Below are 23,066 nucleotides of genomic sequence, written 5' to 3'. Positions count from 1 at the left end.
CCTCCAACCGTGTTTATGGAGTGGGCAACAGTGCATGTGAAAGGGAGGAGAGGTCCTTGGTGTTTTACAGAAGTGAAGAGCGGCAAGGAGCATCCGGGAGAGGCTAGGCGGAGACCCACTTGCGTGTGGGGAAGGCCCGTCAGCTACGGATTTACTTAACCGGGGAGCTTATGCCCTTGTGCGGGCATTCCTTTTGAGAGGGGGCTCAACAACGAGGACCAGTAGAAAGTTTTGCTTTTCGATACCTCGATAAAAATCGCCGTGTCCCTATGAAGGTAGTTTGCCTTCTCTACCTCATTTACCTTCTGCATCACGTTTTACACTTATCTTTCCATGTTTACCTTTCCTAGAATTGCCATGTGTAGTTTATAGGATTGAAACCTAAGGTATAAACTCTTTTGCGGTAGAGATAGCAACGCATAGAAAAATCTAGTGCACATTTAAATATAAATTGAAATAGATTTTTATATATACTTGAACCTTAATTTTAAAGTTTTTAGAACACCCTATTCATCCCCTCCCCTTGTGAAGGTGTCATGATCCCTTTAATCCTACCACATAGCAAACTTGGATATGTTATACCAAGTAACTGAAACCATATATATATATTCCATCTAGAAACTTCTAAAACTAATGTAAAACAATTTTGAATATAATATTGCAATAATAAGATTTTGTTATTATGACATTTTCTTGTCAATTGTCATTTTATATTTTTGTTAGGTAAAGACTATTGGAAAAAGTGAGGAGAAGGACCCATGGATATCAATATTTAGCATAAATATCTTCGTTATAGAAACACTTCTGTATCATAATGTATAAGGGTTCATTTGCAAAACTGCATATAAGCTTTTAAAAAACCCACCTAAAAAGAGACCTATATGCGGAACGCACCTACAAGGTTTAAGCCACTTGTATCCTTAATCTTGCATTTTTCTTATGAGACGCATACGATCGACTAGAGTGGTACATGCAATTTTTTGATTCTTGCATCCATATAAACTTCGCACCTGCACATCACCTTAAAATATTCATGCAAAATTTGTCTAGAAACTATTTACTTTTATATTTTACATATATGTAAAAAAAGAGAAGTACTAATGCTTTGTTTTTATTTAATTTACAATGCAGTATGAAAATATCTCTCTGCACAGTTTCCATGATGTGTATGTCTTGGATAATATTTAGAATCGAAAATATAACGATAATTTTAGAAAGTTTGCGTGACGACAACTGTAGTAGTCTGGACTCTGCAGAAGTCAAAGTGCAACTTACTACTGAAAACGGAAAAGTATGAGGACCGGAGCAGAAAGCGGGTAAGTAGGGTTAAGCAGGGTTTATGAGCCTGCCAAAGTCCATTCCAATCCCTTCCACTACGCCTCCGCTCGCTCGCTTCGCTGTCATGAGGACCCTCGCCGTCGCAGGCCCCCACCCGGGCGCCGCCTTCACCGCCCGCCACCGCCGTCTTCACCCCTCCGCCGCGGACAGGTCACTCCTCTCCTCCCCCCTCCCCCCCTCATCTCCGCCGCTTGCTTGTTTTCCACTCTGTGGCGTCTCACCGCTATCCTCGCAATGCATCTCCACGCCGCCGGGGTCCCCACTTTAATCCCTCCTCTGTTTTTCTCTCGCGTGTCTTGCGGAATTTTGTTTTTCTCCTCTTGCAGAGTCGTGTTCATGTTGGAGTTAGGATGGCGCGTGTATTGTTTATAAAGCGCCTTTCCCCCCAATCTGTCACCTTTTTTCTTTTCTTTCCGCTTGAGATGTTGTCATTTTCCCAAATATTGTTTGTGCACCTGTATTGTGAAAAATCGGAAGTGCTGATTGGAGGTTATGCAGGGACTCGATTTCTCAGCGCTGTTGGCGATGTGAGAGAACTCAAGACCGCTCCTTTGGGAACTCTCTAAGGTTGGTACTTGGTATGTTGTGAATGGAATTGATGTTTTTGGTATATCGACACTTACACACAAAAGCACCATTCTTGCAGTTTTATCCAATGGTGTCTGTAGTCAATTTTTCAAAATACCAGTGTAGTCTCCTGCAATTTTCAGCTTCATGTTATGTTAGTCAACAGTTAGCATTTATAATTTGTCAAACTTTTAAGTTTTAACAATGTGCATTCTTCTCCTGCTATTCTATTCAGGATCAGCCGCCTTCCAGGAACGCCGCACAGAGATGTCGGAAAGAATTTGCTCACACCAACTGCTGGTAGAGTCTTGCATGGCCACTGTTTTGACTTCACCATCCTTCAGGAAATGCCGGGCTGTTCGTTTGTGCTGGCTGCATAAGCAGCTGCAGCTGCACGGGACAACAGGCCCACAGCTCAGCCTCAGGCTGCTGCAGCTGCAGCAGCAATCTCTACTGAACACCCTAGTAGATGTTAGCAGTTGGCACTACCATTTGTTGAGCAATAATTTTTTGTTGTTAAAAGGATTGCTTCCCGCCTTGGGTTGAAACTGAACATGTTAGATGTAGTTGCAAAAAAAGGGTGTAAGCTGGGGTTACAAGCTTGCAACACAAGACTAACCAAACTGTGCATAGCAACCTTTCGGAGACAGAAACACAACATACAGAAAGTCCTGTCCGGAGTCAGATAGCTTATAACATTCACGTTTTTCACTTATTGCAGTGCAGTCAAATTTCTTTGAAACAGACCAGCTTATGTTATAATAAATTCTATTTCATCTTGTTTTAACTTCAACTTGTTTGGAAGTTGAAAGTGTTCTTTTGATTAGGCTGTGATGAGATAGTCTCCAAGATTTTTTTAGCGTACATGATCAACAATTCTGATTAGTGGCTCCTGTTGGGTTTCAGCTCTAGCCTACCCCCACTTGCTTGGCATTGTTTGTTTGTTTGTATTGCATCCAGGTTTAACTTCATAAACTGTTTGGTTACTGATATTACTATCTGGTAGCTATTAATTTGCATTTTTATATAACTTTTTGGTGTCTTTGTCTAGTCCTGACTTGACATGCATCTTTGCTATGCTTCTTCCTAGCTGTTTCTGTTGAGCAAGCCGAAGCTACTGCTGACCTTCCGAAAGGTGATATGTGGTCGGTGCATAAATTTGGTGGGACGTGCATGGGGACTTCACAGAGAATCCAGAATGTTGCTGACATAGTCCTTCGTGATCCTTCTGAGAGGAAACTCGTTGTTGTATCTGCAATGTCTAAAGTCACCGACATGATGTACAATCTTGTGAACAAGGCTCAATCAAGGGATGATTCTTACATCACTGTGCTTGATGAAGTTTTTGAAAAGCATATGGGAACAGCAAAGGACTTGCTTGCAGGAGAAGACCTTGCAAGATTCCTGTCTCAGTTGCATGCAGACATCAGTAACCTTAAAGCAATGCTTCGTGCCATATATATAGGTTCAAGCTATTAAACCAATATCCTTTGAGTTCTTTTTTTTTTAAAAAAAATTTGATATACCGTGCTTTGCAAGTAAAGTTAGTCCTTGCGATCTTTTTTCACTTGTAGAGGCTTTGTGTGAATACTGTTAAGCTTAATGCAAATTGGTTACCTATTACTACTCCTGGTTTCTATTAAGGATGATATTTGACAGTAGAGATACCTTCATAGCTGAGATATTTACCTTTCTTTTCTTCTGTTTTGCAGCCGGGCATGCAACAGAGTCATTCTCTGATTTTGTTGTTGGCCATGGAGAGTTATGGTCTGCACAAATGTTGTCATATGCGATAAAGAAGGTACGAATTGAAATTTGGTAAAAAGGGCTTGGAGAAACTACGTGGCACTTAATTACTATTTTTCTGAAGAATATTACACCTATCCTCCTAAAACTACCAGTTTTAAAAACTAAAATTTCTTGCTTCTTGTTGCATCATTTGTTTGCGGGAGGGCAAACTAATTCACATTCATACCTGAAATAGTAATATATGCAGCTTTCCTCTTGGGATACTAACGATTCATATCCTTTTCTGGGCATTATTCCTCTTGAAAATTTTGAAATATAAAGTATCAATGTCACAGCCTCATAGGGGCTCTTATCTAGGGTATTGTTTTTAAAAAAGTGATTTCTTAGTCCACTTAAAATGCTGAGCTATGGCCAATTAATCAAACATATGTTCATAAGTGAGGCGCCTTTGAATTTTCTATGACTGCTACTGCCTTAAACAAAACCAGATAAATGCATCATTAGAGAAACTGTACTTTTCTATGGTTACTGATATTTTTTTTGTTTTTAGTACTAAATTCATGCAAATATGCTTATGCTAAACTCATCTGACAACACTGGATTCTAAAGGAGGGATTTATCGAACAATTTCTTCACGGCTATTGCTTTCTTGCTCCAAAAATATGAGTGACAGTGTTGTTGAATTGTGTAATATCATATGTGAAATATAATTTTACCTCTATAATGTATTAGATGTGTATATATATATTTATAAAAGTTATATATACTCCCTATGTTCTTAAATATCTGTCGTTTAGGAGAAGCTAGTTAGTTCAAAATAGCTTGTCCTAAACGTCATATATTTAAGGACCGAGGTAGTAGAAGTATTTACCTCTATATTAGTGACTTATTCTGAAATATCTTACCATTTGCAGTCTGGAACGCCTTGCAGTTGGATGGATACAAGAGAAATTCTAGTTGTAAATCCATCAGGATCCAACCAGGTAGATCCTGACTATTTGGAATCTGAAAAACGACTTGAAAAATGGTTTGCTCGAGGTCCAGCTGAGACAATAATTGCTACTGGTTTCATTGCGAGTACACCTGACAACATCCCGACAACTTTGAAAAGAGATGGAAGTGATTTCTCTGCAGCCATAATTGGTTCCCTTGTTAAGGCTCGTCAAGTGACCATCTGGACCGATGTTGATGGGGTATTTAGTGCAGATCCCAGAAAAGGTAACCCTATCTGGAGTCACTTCTTTAATTTAAACTATTTAGTAATCTTTAGTTTTCTTGTCATGCCAAATGTTAACATAGATGATATGCAATGATGACATGTTCAATACATTCCATGGTCTATGCTGCCAGCTAGAATTTCCCAGATGTTCTGGTAACTAGAAGTGTGCATAGTCAGGAGGTTATTAGGCTACACAGAAATGATTTGTCAACATGATTATTTGTAAAAGAATAAGTTTTAAAAATTACAGGTTCTTTGTTATGTGTGATATAAACTGCACATTTAAGGGGATAGTGATGAACTATACATTTAAGGCCACATGTTACCAGACACAACTACAGGTTTTAGAATTTTTTTTTCATCTCCAAACCTGGCCCAACAGCCAGCACAACATATTGGAACCCATCATATTTTGTCACGCCGACATGGGCCACCATTGTTTTGTAGGATTGGAGGTGATGGAAATTCTAGTCTTTTAATATGTGGCCTGAAATGTATATTTTCTGACACATGTCCTTTAGGCCTTAATTGTTTACTTTTTATATATATGCCAAAAAAAGTAGTTTCTGAAATCTGCTCTGTAAAATCATTCTAGTAGTCCGAGATTACAACCCATTGAAGTGGAAGTGCTTTATATGCCAGTGAAAGAATTGGTAAAGCTGCTGTAGTATTATAGTAGAAATTTGAAGGGAAAAAACTTTAGGAATCAATTGGGAGTTTTTCACCTGACAAGAAAAACTAACTATAAGGAACATTGTAAAACTTGTATTCATATGCTCAATGGGGCTACCAAGTCATAAAGATGTTCGTGTTGTATCTCGTATTTAATCAAATAACAAACCTTCAGACTTGATATAAGTTTGTCTATCCTTATTATTGTTACGTCAGGGCCATTTTGAGTATGTATCTGATGATAGTCTCTCATTAATGCAGTTAGTGAAGCTGTGATCTTAAGCACATTGTCATATCAGGAGGCCTGGGAGATGGTAATTTCTTTACTTTTGGCTTTTGGGCACCTTCCACTGAATATCTGTATTATTAATTATTGAAGGAGAAGTTACTGTTTCAAGCTAGGCTTTTCTCAATTAAATGCTTCATCAGCTTAAAGGCTCCATGGTGCTTGGGTTTTTTGGTGCTCACTGCTCAGGCCTCAAAGTCGTGGGAGGAGTTGGTTCCCAAATCACTATTATGTTTGGATCTGTGCTGACTTCAGTATATCTCTTAACTAACCTGAATAATTTTTCTTTTCTTATGCAGTCGTATTTCGGGGCAAATGTCTTGCATCCGCGTACCATTATACCTGTGATGAAATACAATATTCCTATTGTTATAAGGAACATATTCAATACTTCTGCCCCTGGAACTATGATCTGTCAGCAGCCTGCGAATGAAAATGGTGATTTGGATGCTTGTGTCAAAGCTTTTGCAACTATAGATAAACTAGCTCTGGTTAATGTTGAAGGGTAAGTCTGATAGATGTTCTCCCTCCGATTCCAAATGTATGCCATTTTAGCCTTGTGCACAAGGATTAAGAAACAAAATGGTGATTTGTGAGAGTTGGCAAGGAAGGAAGAAAATATGAAAAGTGCCTAGAAGTTCTAGGATGATTTACATTTTGAGAAGAGTCAAGAATGCTAAAATGACCTACAGTTGGAACCAGAGGGAGTAGAGCATAACTATTTTAGTGTTCTGTGTGTGATTCTCTGTAGGAACTTTCAGAAGAAACTTTTGTGTCTTTTGCTATTTACAAGATAAATTAATCTTCTGATACCAAATGAACATGAATTTCAATTTATCATACTGTTAAGCGAAGATCTTTGAAGGTTAACACTTGGGACAGGTTTAACATAAGGAACACAATGCACATACATGCTTTGTAATTATTTGGACAAGTTACTTGTATTTCCTTCATGCTACCTTAATCTTTTTTTCAGGACAGGAATGGCTGGTGTCCCAGGCACAGCAAGTGCCATATTTGGTGCTGTGAAGGATGTTGGAGCGAATGTTGTCATGATATCGCAGGTATATATCATGTTGTCATCTTTATGTGCCAACAATGAAGCTTCTTGCTGACTGCAACATATCTGCAGGCTAGCAGTGAACACTCCGTATGCTTTGCTGTTCCAGAAAAGGAAGTTGCATCTGTGTCGGCAGCCTTGCATGTTAGGTTCCGTGAAGCATTGGCAGCAGGGAGGCTATCTAAGGTATATAGATGAATCATGATTTTTTTGGGTTGTTTCACTATTTGCTTATCTAAGATAATGTAATAAACCACTAATGTTATCCTTCTTGGCTGTTATTTTGTTCTGGATCTTTAAAATAATATTTATCCTGAGAAAGTTCAGATATCTTTTAGATTGGAATGCATTATGCTGCACTAGCCTAAACCTTCGAATCCTTAAAATGTTGGTCAAGGTTCACAAATCATGTGAAAAAAGCATATTAAAAGAAACATTTATGTCAGGGAAGCATACAAATACATACTTGCAGAAGTTTGCGGGTTTCTATTTTGTTATATATCGTAGCTTGACAGTATGAACTGTGTAAAATATTTATTATGAATCTTCGTGGAAACTTCCATATTCTAAAGAATTAGAATGAGGCCAGAAGTAACATTTTTGAGAAAGCAGGTATACACTGGAATAAAAGTTCAGGCAGTTCTAATGTGGTCATACTGAACTTAAACAGTTCTAAAAGAGGTCAGGCTGGTCAGAGTCTACTAGACAGAAGTTGTGTTGCACACCTTTCTCTTTCTGGTTAATAGCTGTACCTTATTTAGGGTTCAGTAGTGTTTCAGTATGTGAACTCAATCAGTAGTGTTTCAGTATGTGAACTCAATCTTGATTTGCTTAGTTTCTATTTCTCAGGTTGAAGTCATTCATAATTGTAGCATCCTTGCTGCTGTTGGCCTGAGGATGGCAAGTACACCTGGAGTCAGTGCAACCCTTTTTGATGCACTTGCTAAGGTATTCTTCTAAATTTGGTACCTGAGGTATTTTTTCATGGTACTAGGGGGCTAATATACCCTAAAATGATGGATCCAGGCTAATATTAATGTAAGGGCAATAGCTCAAGGTTGCAGTGAGTACAACATTACAGTTGTATTGAAGCAAGAAGACTGTGTACGGGCTTTGAGAGCTGCCCACTCAAGGTTCTTCCTCTCCAAAACCACACTGGCTGTTGGAATTGTAGGACCTGGGTTGATTGGTCGCACACTGCTTAACCAGCTGAAGGACCAGGTATATAAAATTGAATAAAGCCTTGCGTTTCCATATTGCATGAAGAAAGAGCATTTCTATTAAATGTGAAAACTAGGAATTGCAGTACAATTATCTTGACACCATGTCAAATTTAGACCTATGTCAATAATTATCTGGTTTTGATATATTTTTTACTGTTTAGAATCTGGAGCAGCTAGTCCTCATGTACCTACTAGTGAAAACTAGTGATATATTAAAAGCCATTGCCATCCATGGCTTCCTCTTGGCCACTTGTAATGCTTATCTCCACTGTTCTGTGTGCACCATTCCCTCTGCGGAGGGAAATCAGTGGTCAGTGATGTCGCTGATGGATCACTGCAACTGCTAGATCTTGGGTTGGGGAATCGTATGGCATGAAGGCACTCTGCGTATCATAGGATGAGTGCCTGATTTTTCCCCTCATCATGGGCTTTAACTTTAGTTACATGATATTGCTGTCAGAGGTGACACCACTTACAACTTGTGCATTGTATCCACCTATTTAAGTTACTTACAAGGCTATAGAATGTTTCTTACACTTGATTTCCATTTTTTCATTAGTATATTATATTTGCAGTGGATCATTAAAAATGTTTTGTTAGATCATAAACTTTACGTTTTGTGGACAAGCACTATATCACTTGTGCTTTCCTCTTTGATGGGTGTTAAATATTGTACTTTACACTTAATCTAAACTATCCTGCAGGCTGCTGTCCTGAAGGAAAATATGAACATTGACCTGCGTGTCATGGGTATAACTGGTTCAAGGACAATGCTTTTAAGTGATATGTAAGTAAATTGAAACTGTATTTTTCTTAACATTTTACGTGGGCAGCTCTATTTTTATCTGAACTGAATTTTTGGCGATTATTCTTTTCTTATGAGAATTCATCTATAACGATTTACTGAGAGGGGCATTATATGAGCACTTCTGTTAAGTTTTACTCTTGCCAAATTCCTATTGATGACAACAGAATACTCATCTGCTATGTTTGGTTTCCTTCGCTTGTCAAACGATCCCTTTGACTGCTATTATTTAGTGATGCTGGTTTTTGATATTTCTCTTTATGTTTCTTATGTATGTTCTTTCTGTAGAGGAATCGATTTGACCCAGTGGAAAGAGAAGCTGCAAACTGAAGCAGAACCGGCCGATCTTGACAAGTTTGTTCATCATTTGTCTGAGAATCACTTCTTCCCTAACAGAGTTTTGGTAGATTGCACAGCAGACACTAGTGTTGCATCTCACTATTATGATTGGCTCAAGAGAGGAATCCATGTCATCACTCCAAACAAGAAAGCAAATTCAGGGCCACTTGAGAGGGTAATGATTTTGTTGACTTTTTTCTATAAATGTTCCCCTCTGTTTATTTATTTTGGTCAGTAGTTTAGTTTGGTCATTAAATGATTACGGCCTCTAAGAAGATTTAATAGATGGAACCAGTTAGGCAGAGCTAGATGAAAAGATAAGTGAAGGCAAGTTCCAATGTTCATTGTAAAATGTAGGTGCTAAGCTATCATCTTGTGCAAAGTTTACCTTCATGTTTGGTACTGGTTTCATAGTTGCAGAACAGAACAGCTGAAATTAAAACTTAAATCAAATTGGTGGAAATACTTTCATTGTGTAGAGAGAACTATTGCTACAGGTTCACTGGACTGCTCAAATTGAGAGGAGTTTCTAAATGCATTAGAAGAAATGTATGGAAAAGACAAACACCACTTAAGTTACCCAACTTAGTCTCCATGATGCTTAGCCACTATGCACCACTTTACCTAAATTTGATATTAATTCGTGTACAATGAAAGCACTTTGGCCTCCATGACAGTTGAAACTACTTTTGCTGCATTGTATGCTGTTTATTTCTTTATTGGCTAACTATCACATTTTTATGAACATTCAGTATCTGAAGCTTAGAACTCTTCAACGTGCATCATATACTCATTACTTCTATGAAGCAACTGTTGGTGCTGGCCTCCCTATCATTAGCACTCTGCGGGGTCTTCTAGAGACAGGTGACAAGATATTGCGTATTGAAGGGATTTTCAGGTAAGTATGGGCTTCATATGGAATGGTGACATATACTTTACCAATATTTTGTATGATACGCTAGATCCTTAGTTTAGTATGACTGTATGAGCACAGAGGAGGAATTTGCTAGGGTAGTTTCCTTTTAAAGGGTTCACAGGGATTTTCCCTGATAACATATTTTGTTTACTGTTGTTCAGTCCCTATTGAACCTTTACTACTGTGCATACCTCACAGTTCTGTTCAGTCAGTATGTTATTGTCATTAATATGTTTGACTGTTTGATTGCAGTGGAACGTTGAGTTATATTTTTAATAACTTTGAAGGAGCAAGAACCTTTAGTGATGTTGTTACGGAGGCAAAAGAAGCTGGATACACCGAGCCTGATCCAAGAGATGATCTATCTGGTACTGATGTTGCCAGAAAGGTATTTCTTATTTTCTTTTAAATTTTTAAATCATAAATTTGTACTTGTTACTGACTGATGCACATAGATCTGCTTACTCTGGCTCCTTATGGTTTTGAGTCATATTTCTACTACCTCCATTTCTTTCTATAGTGTATATTAGGATTTGAAAAGGTCAAACTTTATAAACTTTGATTAACAATTAGTCAAATTATGTGCATACTTGGTGTATGCTAGTTATACCAATAGATTTGTATTTTTACAAATCTATATATGACATTGATTTTGTAACAATTGATGATATATTGTAAGATAATACTTTGATGGTCAAAGTACACTTCTAAAGGCTTCTCTAAATCCTTAAACAGTTAACAACCTTATAAAAAGAAACGGACGGAAAATTAGAATAACATTATGGTTTAGAAATCTTGGTATGGAAGAAAAGAGTCAACTAACTTTTTCTGATTTAGACTTTGTTCTAATATACATTATTTCAAAAACCTTCATTCAGGATGCACACTTCTCCCCCATAGTTATGTTTTTAATCTGCATGTGTTTTTCTATACTCTAATTTCTATATTTGAGCCAACATGTAACTCTAATTATATCATTCTTTTCAACTAAATCTCCTACTTGAGCTTTTATGTTCATCTTTTAGGGTGTACAATTGCATTATCATTTGTCTTGAAGCTAATATATTACTTCTCTAGACAATACCATGTTGGTTTTTTTAGGTTATCCAATTCCAAACACGTAAGGGCTTATCTTTTTTTTTTTTATGTATACAACCTACTATGTGCTTCAAGTGTACCTCTTTACTCCTTTCAAATTTGTTGGCCAACAAAATATAATAAAAAGATCAATTGTTAATGAATAGTTTTTTTCCTTTGTTAAATTGCGTGTGTCTGTGGGGTTTGTGTGTGTGTGAGTCTCTGTATGACTCTTTCTTCTCCTATTAATACAATGATACGCAGCTCTTCTGCGTGTTCGAGGAAAAAATTGCTTATTAGTTATGATGATTAGTTGATTACTCATACTGTTGGAGCAGGTCATAATCCTTGCAAGGGAATCTGGTTTGAGGCTTGAGCTTTCTGATATTCCTGTAAGGAGTCTTGTGCCAGAGTCACTGAGAGTAAGTTTTGGCCCATCCTGACAAGTTAGAGCTATGCTTTGTATTACTCCATTTTCTAACTAGATTTTTCAATGCAGTCATGTACATCAGCTGATGAATACATGCAAAAACTACCATCCTTTGATCAAGACTGGGCAAGTGAGCGGAATGATGCTGAAGCTGCAGGGGAAGTGAGTATTCTCTCCCATTTCTTTTCATGAAAAGATCATCCGTAGGATCTAGGAAAGTGTGTATCATCTTGTTTCCCACTTGCATATCACTCACTACAGACCGATCAGGGTGGCTTCTTATTAGTGGTTGATATGGTACAGAAGGTTTGTGTAGGATTTTTTTACTGTAGAATTCACAATCTAAACAGCCAAAATAAAGGATTAACTTTGACATATGAATATGATATCTGAATGCTAACATTTCAGCAAAAATGAGACTGGTCTTCATCATTTAATCTAGCACTTACATACCAGTACAATTGCCATATTTGTTTCCATGAAGTTACTGAACCATTTCTGCATTAAGGTTTTGAGGTATGTTGGAGTGGTAGATGTGGTCAACAAGAAGGGGCAGGTAGAGTTGCGGCGCTACAAGAGGGACCACCCATTTGCGCAGCTATCTGGCTCTGACAACATCATAGCCTTCACCACATCGAGATACAAAGAGCAACCACTGATTGTGAGAGGCCCAGGAGCAGGCGCGGAAGTTACTGCAGGAGGCGTCTTCAGCGACATACTAAGGCTGGCATCTTACCTTGGTGCTCCCTCGTAAGTCATGAATGTTGACTGGTGGCTTATACATGTAAGGAGTCTTGGTATTCATATTCTCCTGATTTTGGTAGAGTTTGAAATAGCAGGCCAGAAAATAAGTATGTGTTCCAATGTGTTTTGTTCCTGGAGCGCTAGGTAGGGGCAGTATAATTTAGTGGGTTATATTGGGAAAAATAAAGACAATCCACTGTTCTTGCTCGTTGCAATAATGTTGTCTGGGTTTGATTGGTTGTTGATAATAACTAAATTAGGGAGTCAAAACAATCAAATGGAAAAAAGCTAATTGTCAGGAATGCGTTCATGGTGTTGTTACTGCATCATATCAGTTGAATAATTCGAATCTGTTTGGTTATGCCTAGCTTCATTAAGTCCGTACAAACCTATTTGGGCAATACTAACCAGTAACCACTGATATGCAGTAACTGCTTGTAATTTGACTGACATCCCTGCATCAATACCTACCCTGAAACCAAAAGCTAGACCTGAAAAATACTGAGTGACACCGGCAGCTCTTCTCATCAGATTAGAAAGGAAGCAACATCCATGAACCAATACCGATAATGAAACCAAATGTGAGGCCTATGCTGAGTCCAGTTGTAGGGACAAGAGGCACTTGCCCTGGCTAGATGTCCAAGAGCCAAAGTTGCCACCCTCATTTCGGAGGAATGCATACCTCTTACCGGAGATAGTTCACCAGCGACGAGTCCGTCGGCACTGCTAATTGTGGTGGTATTGCACCGGTGAAGTAGTTGCTGTTGAAGCCAAGCCAGATGAGGCTGTTACAGCGGCCAAGCTCTTACGGGATAGAGCCAGAGAGTGAATTCTTGTAAAGCTGCAGTATGGCAAGCTTCTGAAGGTTGCCGAAGCTAGGAGGCATACTCCCAGTGAGGTGACTACTTGCCAGAGATAGCCAGTTCAGGTTAACACACCTGGCGATGGATGGAGGAATGCTTCCAGTGAAGTTGTTGCTAGTGTCTCCAATGCAGTCCCTGGACTTCTATCCAAAACAAAATTCCCCGAAGATCATTCAATGGATTGGTCATCTATGCTTGGTGGAATATTTGGAAAGAGCAGGAACAAAAGAAGACATGTCTGGTATCTCACCGGTGAGGTTGTTTGACCAAATCAACCAGTTTTAGAAGCAGCAGCATTTCAGTAGGAATAGGACCAACCAGTAGATTGAAGCTGAGACTGACCGACTCTAGATTGGCGCATTGACCAAGCGATGGGAGTACTACTCCATTGAGGTCATTGTTCGGGAGGATGAGCTTCCGTAGCCATGGCAATGACGAGCACAAGTCGGGCATCATCTCCCCGTCAATTTCATTGGACCCAAGGCCGATTTCCTCAACCTCAAGCAATGGGCAGCCAGTCGCCAATGCAGGTAATGGATTTGCCCCCTTGATGTTGTTGAATGGCAGCCTCAGGATACGGAGGGACGACATGTTGCTGATGACGGTGACCACAAAATCCCCAGAGAGCTTGTCATCACCAAGGTCGAGAAGCTCAAGCGATCTGCAGCTTGCAAATGTCGCTGGTAAGCTTCCGATCGATCAGCTGGCTGCTTGACAAGTCTAGTTCAACCAATTTGCCGCACAACAAGCCAAGCCTATCTGGTATCTCGCCAAAGAACTTGTTCCCTGCCAATTTCAAACTTCTCAGAGATGGAAAGTCTCCCAAGAAAGTTGGTGTCTCCAGCAGGCAGCGGCAATTGGCGAGATTTGGTGCCTTGGTGGCAACCCTTTGCCACTTAGCCCGTTGCAAGACAAGTCGACCACCATGAGGTTCCAACACCGATCAAATTTGTATGCCGAGATGTCCCCGGAGAAGTTTTTCCAAGCAATGTTCAGGTGTATCAAGGTCGCCGGTGCCGCAGCCACAAGATTGGCAGGGAGGGCTCCGGACAAGATTTTGCTTGACAAATTTTGTGGTTTGACATGCCCACAAAACTCCTTCAAGAGGAAGAGCGAATAGCTAGTGAAGAATATTAGGCTTGTTATTATTGCTATAAAAGGCAACAGTTTGTCTCTAAATAGAGTCAGCTCCAAAACTTAACTTTTCGTTAGACCAAAGGGCCAGAACGAAACAGTTCACCCCACTTCACTGTTATGTGGAGCACGAGGAAGGTCGACATCGAAGAACATGATCATGGAGATCTGGGCACAAATTAAGCTAAAAGGCCCTAATTTGCCTTCACGTATTTCTTGCACAGAGATAACACGCCGGACAAATTATGTGTGTGCCGGATCACGAATGTGTCATCAGCAAGGCTGCGTAACCTGACCACAGAGAACATGCTTTGATTAGTGCGGTCGTGTGGTGTTAACTGAAGTGGTGGCTGTTGTGTGTCATCGTGATACCTTGCAATTGGTGGAAGATTTCTTCAACAGCCGGCCAGCAGATCGGGATATTAATTTCAATAACTATGCTGGATTTAGTATTGCAGTCGATAGGGCTAGGCTGCTCGACAAGCTTATGTCAGGGGACTCGGATGCATCGAACGAATATGCTTTAAACAGTTGACCGCCTTTGGATGTATTCGTCCGATGTCACGGCGGCAATACATATTGCATATACCTGACAATCTTTTCTTTGAGAGTATACATGACGATCTACTCATGTTTCGTGCTGGCTTCGGTTACAAATCAGTCAGTGTCAGTGAACCAAATGTCAAAATTGTGTCACTAATCTTTTCCTATGTGCTTGCCTTCCAAGTGACACTATATTATATAATGTTGATGTGTATCGGCCTGATGAAGTCGTGCCACAAGATTGACGGAGTTATTGCAGGTGCCTCACTATTGAGTACTACTATTACCGAGAGAATAATTAGCTTTAAATGTGAGCACCCATGTCGGATTGGACACTCCAAACTGGGTGGGCAGTTTATCACATAACAAAGACCGTAACCAATTATGAGCTGCATAATTTGCCTATACATATGGAGGAGTCACATTCTTGTGTCACACGGGAAGATTTATGATACGAAATTGTGTACTTTTATAAGCTAGCGATAAGTTTGACCAAGCATCAATAGTTTCTTATATTAGGTCAAATGTGACAAAAAAAAATCCAAATCTAACAATGACGTGGGAATTATGGTACGGTGGAAATTAAAGATACAGTGCACAGAGGTTTTAGTAGTATTTCAAGAGTACTTTTATGGCAAGTATATATTATTACTAGCTCTACATGTATGTGCCAAGAAAATGAACTGATGAAGTGCCAAAGTATCGTTTTGAAACTGAGGAGTATCATATTACAGTTTGCACTTACGAATGGTATTGATGTCGATTTTCGTATCGAAGGGTCTTTAGCGCGTCGGCAATAATTCTGCCGACCTTTGACGGACAAACAATTACAAAACTGATCGCGTAGTCTGTTGCTAACCATGGGAACTCCTCTGTTTGATTATGCTGTCCCTCGGTATGAAGCATGGGCATGGCCCGGGGCAATGGGGCATTATGAATCTTGACAAAGCGGGGTAGCTCATAAAGATGAAACCCACTTGAAAACCGGCAGACAACCCAAGGATGACAAAATGGCTTATTCTTTCCCTTGCGCCTCGCTGCCCATCCATGGGTTGAGTTCAGCCTTTATATGGTTTGCATTGGGTCTGATGAAATCACTCAGATTAATATTTTGGCCTCGTCAGATTGGGGATAGAATAACACGTACAGCCTCCTCATGATGACATTTTATTAATGCAAGCTACTAGCACTAATCTTGTGGGACCCCTTTATGTTAGTTCTATAAATCCTGAGCTGTGCTTGAAAGACTGTGAGCCCGCAGTAGCAGAATAGCCAGAACAAGAAGTGTGCACAACATAGTACCATGGCGGCTACGGGCTTGGTGGACTGGAGGGGAAAGCCGATCGACAAGAAGGTTCATGGTGGTGTTCGAGCTGCATGGTTTCTTTACTGTATGTCCCTAATTTATCAAGACATCTTGTTAGTCCTTGTTTGCTCTACCGCCTCACACACTATCTACTTGCATTGTGAAATGTGTGTCCATGGTGTGGCTTTCTTGCTTTCACTTTTGGCAGATTATGTTCAGTACGTCTATTAATGCATGAACATGCGTGGCGCATGTCTTTTTTTTTTTTTTTGTTTCCTCTTGCAGTTCTGGTGGTGGTAAATTTCTTGGTGCACGTGCCAAATCTGCAGAATATGGTTACCTATTTGCGCGGAGGAATGCATATTGGAGTGTCTGATTCTTCAACCACAATAACCAACTTTATTGGTGCCATGTGTGGATTTGCTCTCTTGGGAGGTTTCATCTCGGACTCCTACATCACTTGCTCAAGAACTATGCTACTCTCTGTGCCACCAGTGATTTTGGTAATTTGCGTCATCTTTGACTATATATGCTCGCGGTTCCTAAAAACTATAGATACCTGTTTCAGGTGAAATTTTGTTACATGAGGACAATAATAATCTTATAATTCAACTATAGATACCTTGCAAGTCGTGCTATTCAGCTAAATAATTCGAATAGGGAAGTGTACTTAATTCTCCCATAGGAATGGACATCTATCACTGATACGGTCCACTAGCTATGTTAAGCACATGACATGTAACGATTACAAATTCTTTATCTCCAAAATCGATTCCAGATTGATGTACCTGCTGTGTATTGATTAACCATTCATGCAATTCTGAAGGGCTATGGGTTGCTCGCTCTGCAAGCCTACCTTCCTTCACTCCACCCGCCACAGTGCAATGCTGAAGCAGACCCAAGCAGCTGCAAGGAGGTTGATGGCTGGAGGTCAGCTCTGCTGTACATAGGCCTGTATATCATTGCACTTGGGGAGGGCGTCATGCGCGCCTGTATACCTGCCCTTGGTGCAGATCAGTTCGATGGCGATGACCTGTCCGAGGCCCGCCAGCAATCAAGCTTCTTCAACTGGTTCACCTTCTGCCTGTCCATCGGATCCATTGCTGGCCTGATTCTCATTGTGTGGCTTGAGAACACCAAAGGATGGGATGTTGGATTCGGCCTGAGTGCCCTCCTAATCCTGCTAGGGTTCCTGGTTTCTGCTGCTGGGCTCCCTTTCTACCGCAATCGTGTACCTCAAGGCAGCGCCCTAACCCGAGTTCTCCAGGTTAGGCGTGCTATGTTCCCAATCCCATGACGCTATCTCGTATGAAAGCCATCGCTGCCTTGCAAATATCAGATTCGTCTTTGATACTATCTGGTTTCTTCCAGGTTTTTGTTGTGGCATTCAAAAACAGAAAGCTTGAGCTTCCTGAAAACATGGAGGAAGCACAGGAAAATAGCTATGGGGTGGATTCTCAAGGAGTGCCCCGTCCTACTAATAGTCTAAAGTAAGTTTTTCTTTCTTAGTTCGAAGTTTCCATAGAAAAACTATGTACATTAGCTATCTAAAAATAGCTCAGCTGGTGAGGGGAAGAAGGCACTTGTGGTATTACAACTGAGGATAAAACTCAGCCAAGTCGGTCAAGGGAACTCGCGAAATCCGACTTCACATATGGGGCCGCACCGTAAACTGGGGCTGACCACAACCCAGTGGGTGGCAATAGCTGCAACTATCACCTGTTAAGAGGGCCAAACCAATCTTAGGTGCCACTACATCTTGGTGGCGTCCTAACAATAATTTTTAGGTTGCCATCAAGCAAATTCTTTTTTTTGGCACCAGGATTTGAACCATGGATGGTGCCTCCCTTATACAATAAGAGTATTAGTTATGCATCAGCTATCTCTTCAAACATGAAAAAGAAACTAGTATCTAAATTCCCTTCAAATAATTGAAATGAACTATGCTCGCTGTAGAGTTTATTTTTTGTATGCTATATATGGTTATCGTAACTCATGAACAAATCTATGCATGCATCTTATTACCAGATGTCTGGACAGAGCCTGTATAAACACCGGGAGAGATGGGCCCTGGTCAGTCTGCAGCTCAGCGAAAGTAGAGGAGACTAAGATAGTGCTCCGCATGCTTCCTCTCGTTTTCAGCTCAACTGTGTCCCATGTATCAAGCCCTTTGCTAGTTGCTTTCACTGTGCAGCAGGGCATGACAACCAACACGCGGCTGGGGCGGGTGCACATCTACCCAGCAATGCTCTTCATCATACCCTCCATATTCCAGATGCTGATGCTCGCGGTCTACGATTGGTTCCTCGTGCCATTTCTGCGGAGACGCACAGGCTATATGGGAGGCATCAGTCACCTGCAGCGTGTCGGCGTGGGCTTTTTAGCCACAGCTGTGGCCCCAGCCATCGCAGCGGTCGTTGAGAGACAGAGGAAAGAGACTGTGGCTTCCGGTGGCCAGATGTCCCTTTTTTGGCTGGCGCCACAGTTCTTCCTGATTGGCGTCGCAGACACAACATCCTTTGTTGGGTTGCTAGAGTTCTTCAATAGTGAGGCTCCCAATGGTATGAAGTCCATTGGTGTAGCACTCTTCTGGTGCCAAATTGGTCTGTCCTCACTGCTGGGCACACTGCTGGTGAAGCTGGTGAACAAGGTCACCCAAAGCAGCAGTGCCCACGGGTGGCTGGAGGGGCCAAACCTGAACAGCAGCCACCTTGACCTGTTCTATTGGGTTGTCACAGCTGTTGCATTTCTTGGCTGGTTTAATTACCTATATTGGGCCATGAGGTACAAGTACCGACAGGATCCACGAATTGCCACGAAGTCGGCCCATGAGGATTCCGTGCCTTGAAATGTTGCCGGTACACCTACCTGCGCTAACCGTGCTGTGAGCCTAAGAGCCATTGCACTTCTCCAAATAATCAGTATGTGTCGTACAAAGTTCATTGTGTGTCATGATTTGCAAGGCAATATATTAGGACGGTTGGTTCGCTGTGTACCGTACATGTTTGGTCATGTCTGGCTCAAGCATAATTAATGTTTGTAAATCTATTGGTCACTACGTCAGAAACGATTTGCGCTGACACGTCGAAATTAGCGTGCTGTGGACGAAATTGGCACCCACCAACACAAAGGTGACCAGGACCGCCAGGCTATTGCCCGCCAGCACAGATGTGCTGGCGAGCGACAGATGGGATGCATCTGTGCTAGCGGGTGCGTTAGGTGGCCCACTAGCACAAATGCCACCCAGATAAAGCCGTGTGCTAGCGGGTGCGTTAGGTGGCCCGCTAGCACAAATGCCGCCCAGATAAAGTCGTGAACAGCTTCTTCCAACCTTCCATTTGGAGCTTGCCGGAGAGGAGGTCGGGAAAAGCTCCAAAAATACCAAATCTAAGGGGAAGGTTTTGCTCTTGTTTTCTTTGGAGGAGGTGGCTATAAAAGGTAAGTTTGTGCCATTCCAATCTTTTTTTTCAACTTCTATCCATCATTTGATTGTCATCTAGATCTAGACCTAGAAGAGGGAGGAGGGAAGAGAGAGAAAATAACTAGAGATGGATTATTTTTTAAATAAAATTCTATGATCATATTATAACCATTACAATGCTACGTTTGTCATTTTAATGTAATATTGAATTGAGTTTGATATTTTTCCTACTTATTAATTATTACATCCATAATTTTAATTAATGAGTTTGATTGAATTTAATATATATTGAGTTTGATGTTTTTCCTTCTACTTATTAATTATTACATGGTTTAATTGAGTTTTATTTAGGGTAATATGGAATTATTTTTTATTATATTTCTTCCTACTTATTAGTTACTACATCCATAATTTAATAGAGTTTATAGAATTGCGACCCATAGCTCATTAAATTAGTTAATATAATGTAGAATTGTTGTCATAGGTTGTTAAAGTTGGATCATAGAGCAGGGATGTATGGCATACGAAGACATTCGCATACATTCATGTTAGAGGTATCAAAGTTTGTGGAGGCTACGAAGAAGCACGCTCGCATTTGCAAGATAAAGAAAATACGTTGTCCATGTTTTGGCTGTAGCAACAATATTTTATGGGAGGATACTGATGTCATTAAGAGGCATTTGATAAAATGAGGTTTTGTGGATGGATACACAATTTGATCCCACCATGGTGAGGCAGGAGGTAATTTCAACAACACAGACATCGATACTGGCTTTGATGAAGTGGGTGGTGATGATGCAAAAAAAAATGATCATGTTATAATAGATGATGATTATGATCGTGGAGATCAAAATGGTGATCAAACAGATGCGCGTGTGGAACCATAGGTGGACGAGAAATGTGATGTTGATATGGAGGACATGTTGTGCCACATTGAACCAAAAGTGTTGCTAGGGAGTGCTGAAGGGTTAGAGAATTTTGAGACACTTAAGAAGGCAGCAAAGGACCATATGTATGTGGGATGTTGGAAGGAGTGGACAGTGTTGAGTTTCATCCTTCATCTTCTGACCCTGAAGGCTAAATTCGGTTGGTCAGATAATAGTTTCAATGATCTCCTTACTCTGCTAGGCAAGTTGCTCCTGAAGCCTAACTTTGTGCCAAAAAACACATATGAAGCAAAGAAGATTATCAATCCATTGAAGATGCGTGTGCAAAGAATACACGCGTGCAGGAACCACTGCATGTTGTACCGCGATGAGTACGCAACATTGGAAAAGTGTTCAAATTACGATGCTAGCCATTACAAAAGTAATGCCGATTTCTATGAGGACCGTGCCAGTTCCTCCATCGGGAATAAGAGGAAGAATGGTGCAAAGAAAAGTGCTGGTGCTCAAGTGGAGGACGAGTCTTGTATAGGTACTAACACGACGACTCAGCGTAGAGTCCCTGCCTTGGTGATGTGGTACTTGCCTGTGGTGGACCATCTGAAGAGTTTGTTCTCAAACCCAAAGACCGCTGAAATGATGACTTGGCATGCTGATCGCCTAGTAAAGGCTGACGGAAAGCTTCGACATCCTTCCGATGCTCGCTAGTGGAGGAACTTCGATGCAAATCATCCAGAGTTTTCAGATGAAAAAAGAATGTACGGTTCACGTTGAGTACAGACGGCATGAATCTGTTTGGTGAAAGAAGCAGCACGCATAATACACGGCTAGTGCTGATGACCATATATAACCTTCCCCCAAGGCTATGTCACAAGAGAAAGTTCCTTTTGCAAAGCATTCTCATATAAGGCCCGATGCAACCTGGCATCGACATAGATGTTTTCCTTGAGCCATTGATGGAAGATTTGCAGAAGCTTTGGAAAGATGGGGTTTGTATGTTTGATGAGTACAAATAGGAGCACTTGACACTAAGGGCCATTATCTTTGTTACCATCAATGACTATCCCGTCCTATTAGCCCTAACAGATCAGGTAAAAGGTAAAATGGCATGCGTAGTTTGCTGGGATGGTACATCATATGTGTATCTATAGTGTTCATGCGGCACAGGCGTTTCTTATTGAAGACGCTTAAATACCGCAGGATGAAAGACTTTTTTGATGTCGCCAATGAGAATGATTTTGCTCCAAAACCGGCTACGGGTAAAATAATATTTGAAATGTGCGAGAAGGTCAAGTTCAAACTCGGTAAGAAGTCATTAGGTGGTGTTGATAATTCGAAAAGGGGAAGAAAGCAGACTGAAACTACAGATGTCGCAGACGTGCCATTTAAAAAGATGTCTATCTTCTTTAAGTATTTTCCATACTGGCGATAGCTGACGATGCGCCATGCCATTGATGGAATGCATCTTCAGAAGAATGTGTTCGATAGCACCATCAGATTCTTAGGCTTATCAAGCAAGGCAAAGGACAGACTAAAATCACGTAAGGATTTGGTTGACCTTCAAATCAGGTCAGAGCTCCACCCGCAAGAACTTCCTAATGGTAAGCAATACCTTTCCCCTGGTAGCTACAACTTAACTCCAGATGAGAGATTGGCTATGTGCAAGTGCTTGTGCGGGTTGAAAGTACCGACCGGATTCTCATCCAACATCCGGTCACTAGTCTCATTGAAGGACATGATGCTTGCTGGCTATAACTCTCATGATTGCCATGTGATAATCATAGTTTTTCTCACTGTTGTGATCCGTGTCGGGACTACTCCCCAGACCCTCGAGTAGGCCTTGGACGGCCCACTAAGGGACGTACTCGGACGTGATCAGAACAAGGATGGGCGTATCCTACTCGGACTAGTCTTGTATGTTTATGGAAAACTACTCGGGACGATACCGAATAGAACTCTTTAATAGTATCCGACTAGGACTCAGACTTGTAACCCTGCCCTCCCAGGTATATAAGGCCGGGCAGGGACCCCCCTCAAGACAGATCCCTCAGGACCAGAACATACATCAATACAAACCAACACACAGGACGTAGGGTATTACGCGATCTAGCGGCCCGAACCTGTCTAAATCGTGTTCCTTGCGTCACCATTGATTCCTTGATTCTCGACGACCCTTACCGCATAAAAGACCACCTAGGGTACCCCCTAGGCGGGTTGCCGGTCTAAAACACCGACAGCTGGCGCGCCAGGTAGGGGGACTCGTCGAGTTTCTCAGCGCGAACTCAATGGCGAAAGTCATCATTGGGCCCGTCTTCTTCATCGAAGCCGGCGCCACCTTCGTTTTAAGATCCTGGCTTTGCGTTGCTGAAGGCTCGGGATCGTTCTGGCGCCAGATCGTCGACACTCAGTAGAGGAAACCAGAAAACCTAACCAGAAAAAATCAAGATTTCAAAGTCAACAAGTTCGAGTTCGGCTACGCGTCGGATTTGA

General features: G+C 41.0%; 2 protein-coding genes across 2 annotated transcripts; both read left to right on the top strand.

Annotated features, from left to right (window-relative positions):
- Positions 1–1,337: 1,337 nt before the first annotated feature.
- Positions 1,338–12,735, top strand: LOC101753157 (bifunctional aspartokinase/homoserine dehydrogenase 1, chloroplastic). Its single transcript, XM_004973188.2, has 19 exons — positions 1,338–1,488; positions 1,837–1,905; positions 2,141–2,205; positions 2,996–3,370; positions 3,618–3,706; positions 4,569–4,872; positions 5,807–5,859; positions 6,131–6,336; positions 6,808–6,895; positions 6,964–7,077; positions 7,741–7,839; positions 7,918–8,112; positions 8,819–8,901; positions 9,208–9,433; positions 10,011–10,156; positions 10,427–10,562; positions 11,590–11,673; positions 11,751–11,843; positions 12,190–12,735. The coding sequence occupies exons 1-19, from the start codon at positions 1,340–1,342 to the stop codon at positions 12,433–12,435; spliced, it is 2,820 nt and encodes a 939-aa protein (XP_004973245.2). The 5' UTR covers positions 1,338–1,339; the 3' UTR covers positions 12,436–12,735.
- Positions 12,736–16,229: 3,494 nt separating this feature from the next.
- LOC101758987 (protein NRT1/ PTR FAMILY 4.6) lies at positions 16,230–19,317 on the top strand. The gene is made up of 5 exons (XM_004974564.3): positions 16,230–16,356; positions 16,557–16,774; positions 17,098–17,538; positions 17,643–17,761; positions 18,300–19,317. The coding sequence occupies exons 1-5, from the start codon at positions 16,269–16,271 to the stop codon at positions 19,117–19,119; spliced, it is 1,686 nt and encodes a 561-aa protein (XP_004974621.1). The 5' UTR covers positions 16,230–16,268; the 3' UTR covers positions 19,120–19,317.
- The last annotated feature ends 3,749 nt before the right edge of the window (positions 19,318–23,066 follow it).

Source organism: Setaria italica, chromosome VI (assembly GCF_000263155.2).
Source record: "Setaria italica strain Yugu1 chromosome VI, Setaria_italica_v2.0, whole genome shotgun sequence".
Lineage (NCBI taxonomy): Eukaryota > Viridiplantae > Streptophyta > Magnoliopsida > Poales > Poaceae > Setaria > Setaria italica.
Note: the sequence above shows the minus strand (reverse complement) of the source record. Positions and strands in the feature narration are given on the sequence as shown.

Bases quoted from the DNA above. Each gene is read 5' to 3' on its own strand.
- LOC101753157 (XM_004973188.2), top strand. From the start codon at position 1,340: ATGAGCCTGCCAAAGTCCATTCCAATCCCTTCCACTACGCCTCCGCTC. The intron at 2,206-2,995 runs GTAGAGTCTTGC...GCTTCTTCCTAG, and splicing joins TTTGCTCACACCAACTGCTG to CTGTTTCTGTTGAGCAAGCC. The intron at 11,844-12,189 runs GTGAGTATTCTC...TTCTGCATTAAG, and splicing joins ATGCTGAAGCTGCAGGGGAA to GTTTTGAGGTATGTTGGAGT.
- LOC101758987 (XM_004974564.3), top strand. From the start codon at position 16,269: ATGGCGGCTACGGGCTTGGTGGACTGGAGGGGAAAGCCGATCGACAAG. The intron at 16,357-16,556 runs GTATGTCCCTAA...TTCCTCTTGCAG, and splicing joins AGCTGCATGGTTTCTTTACT to TTCTGGTGGTGGTAAATTTC. The intron at 16,775-17,097 runs GTAATTTGCGTC...GCAATTCTGAAG, and splicing joins CTGTGCCACCAGTGATTTTG to GGCTATGGGTTGCTCGCTCT.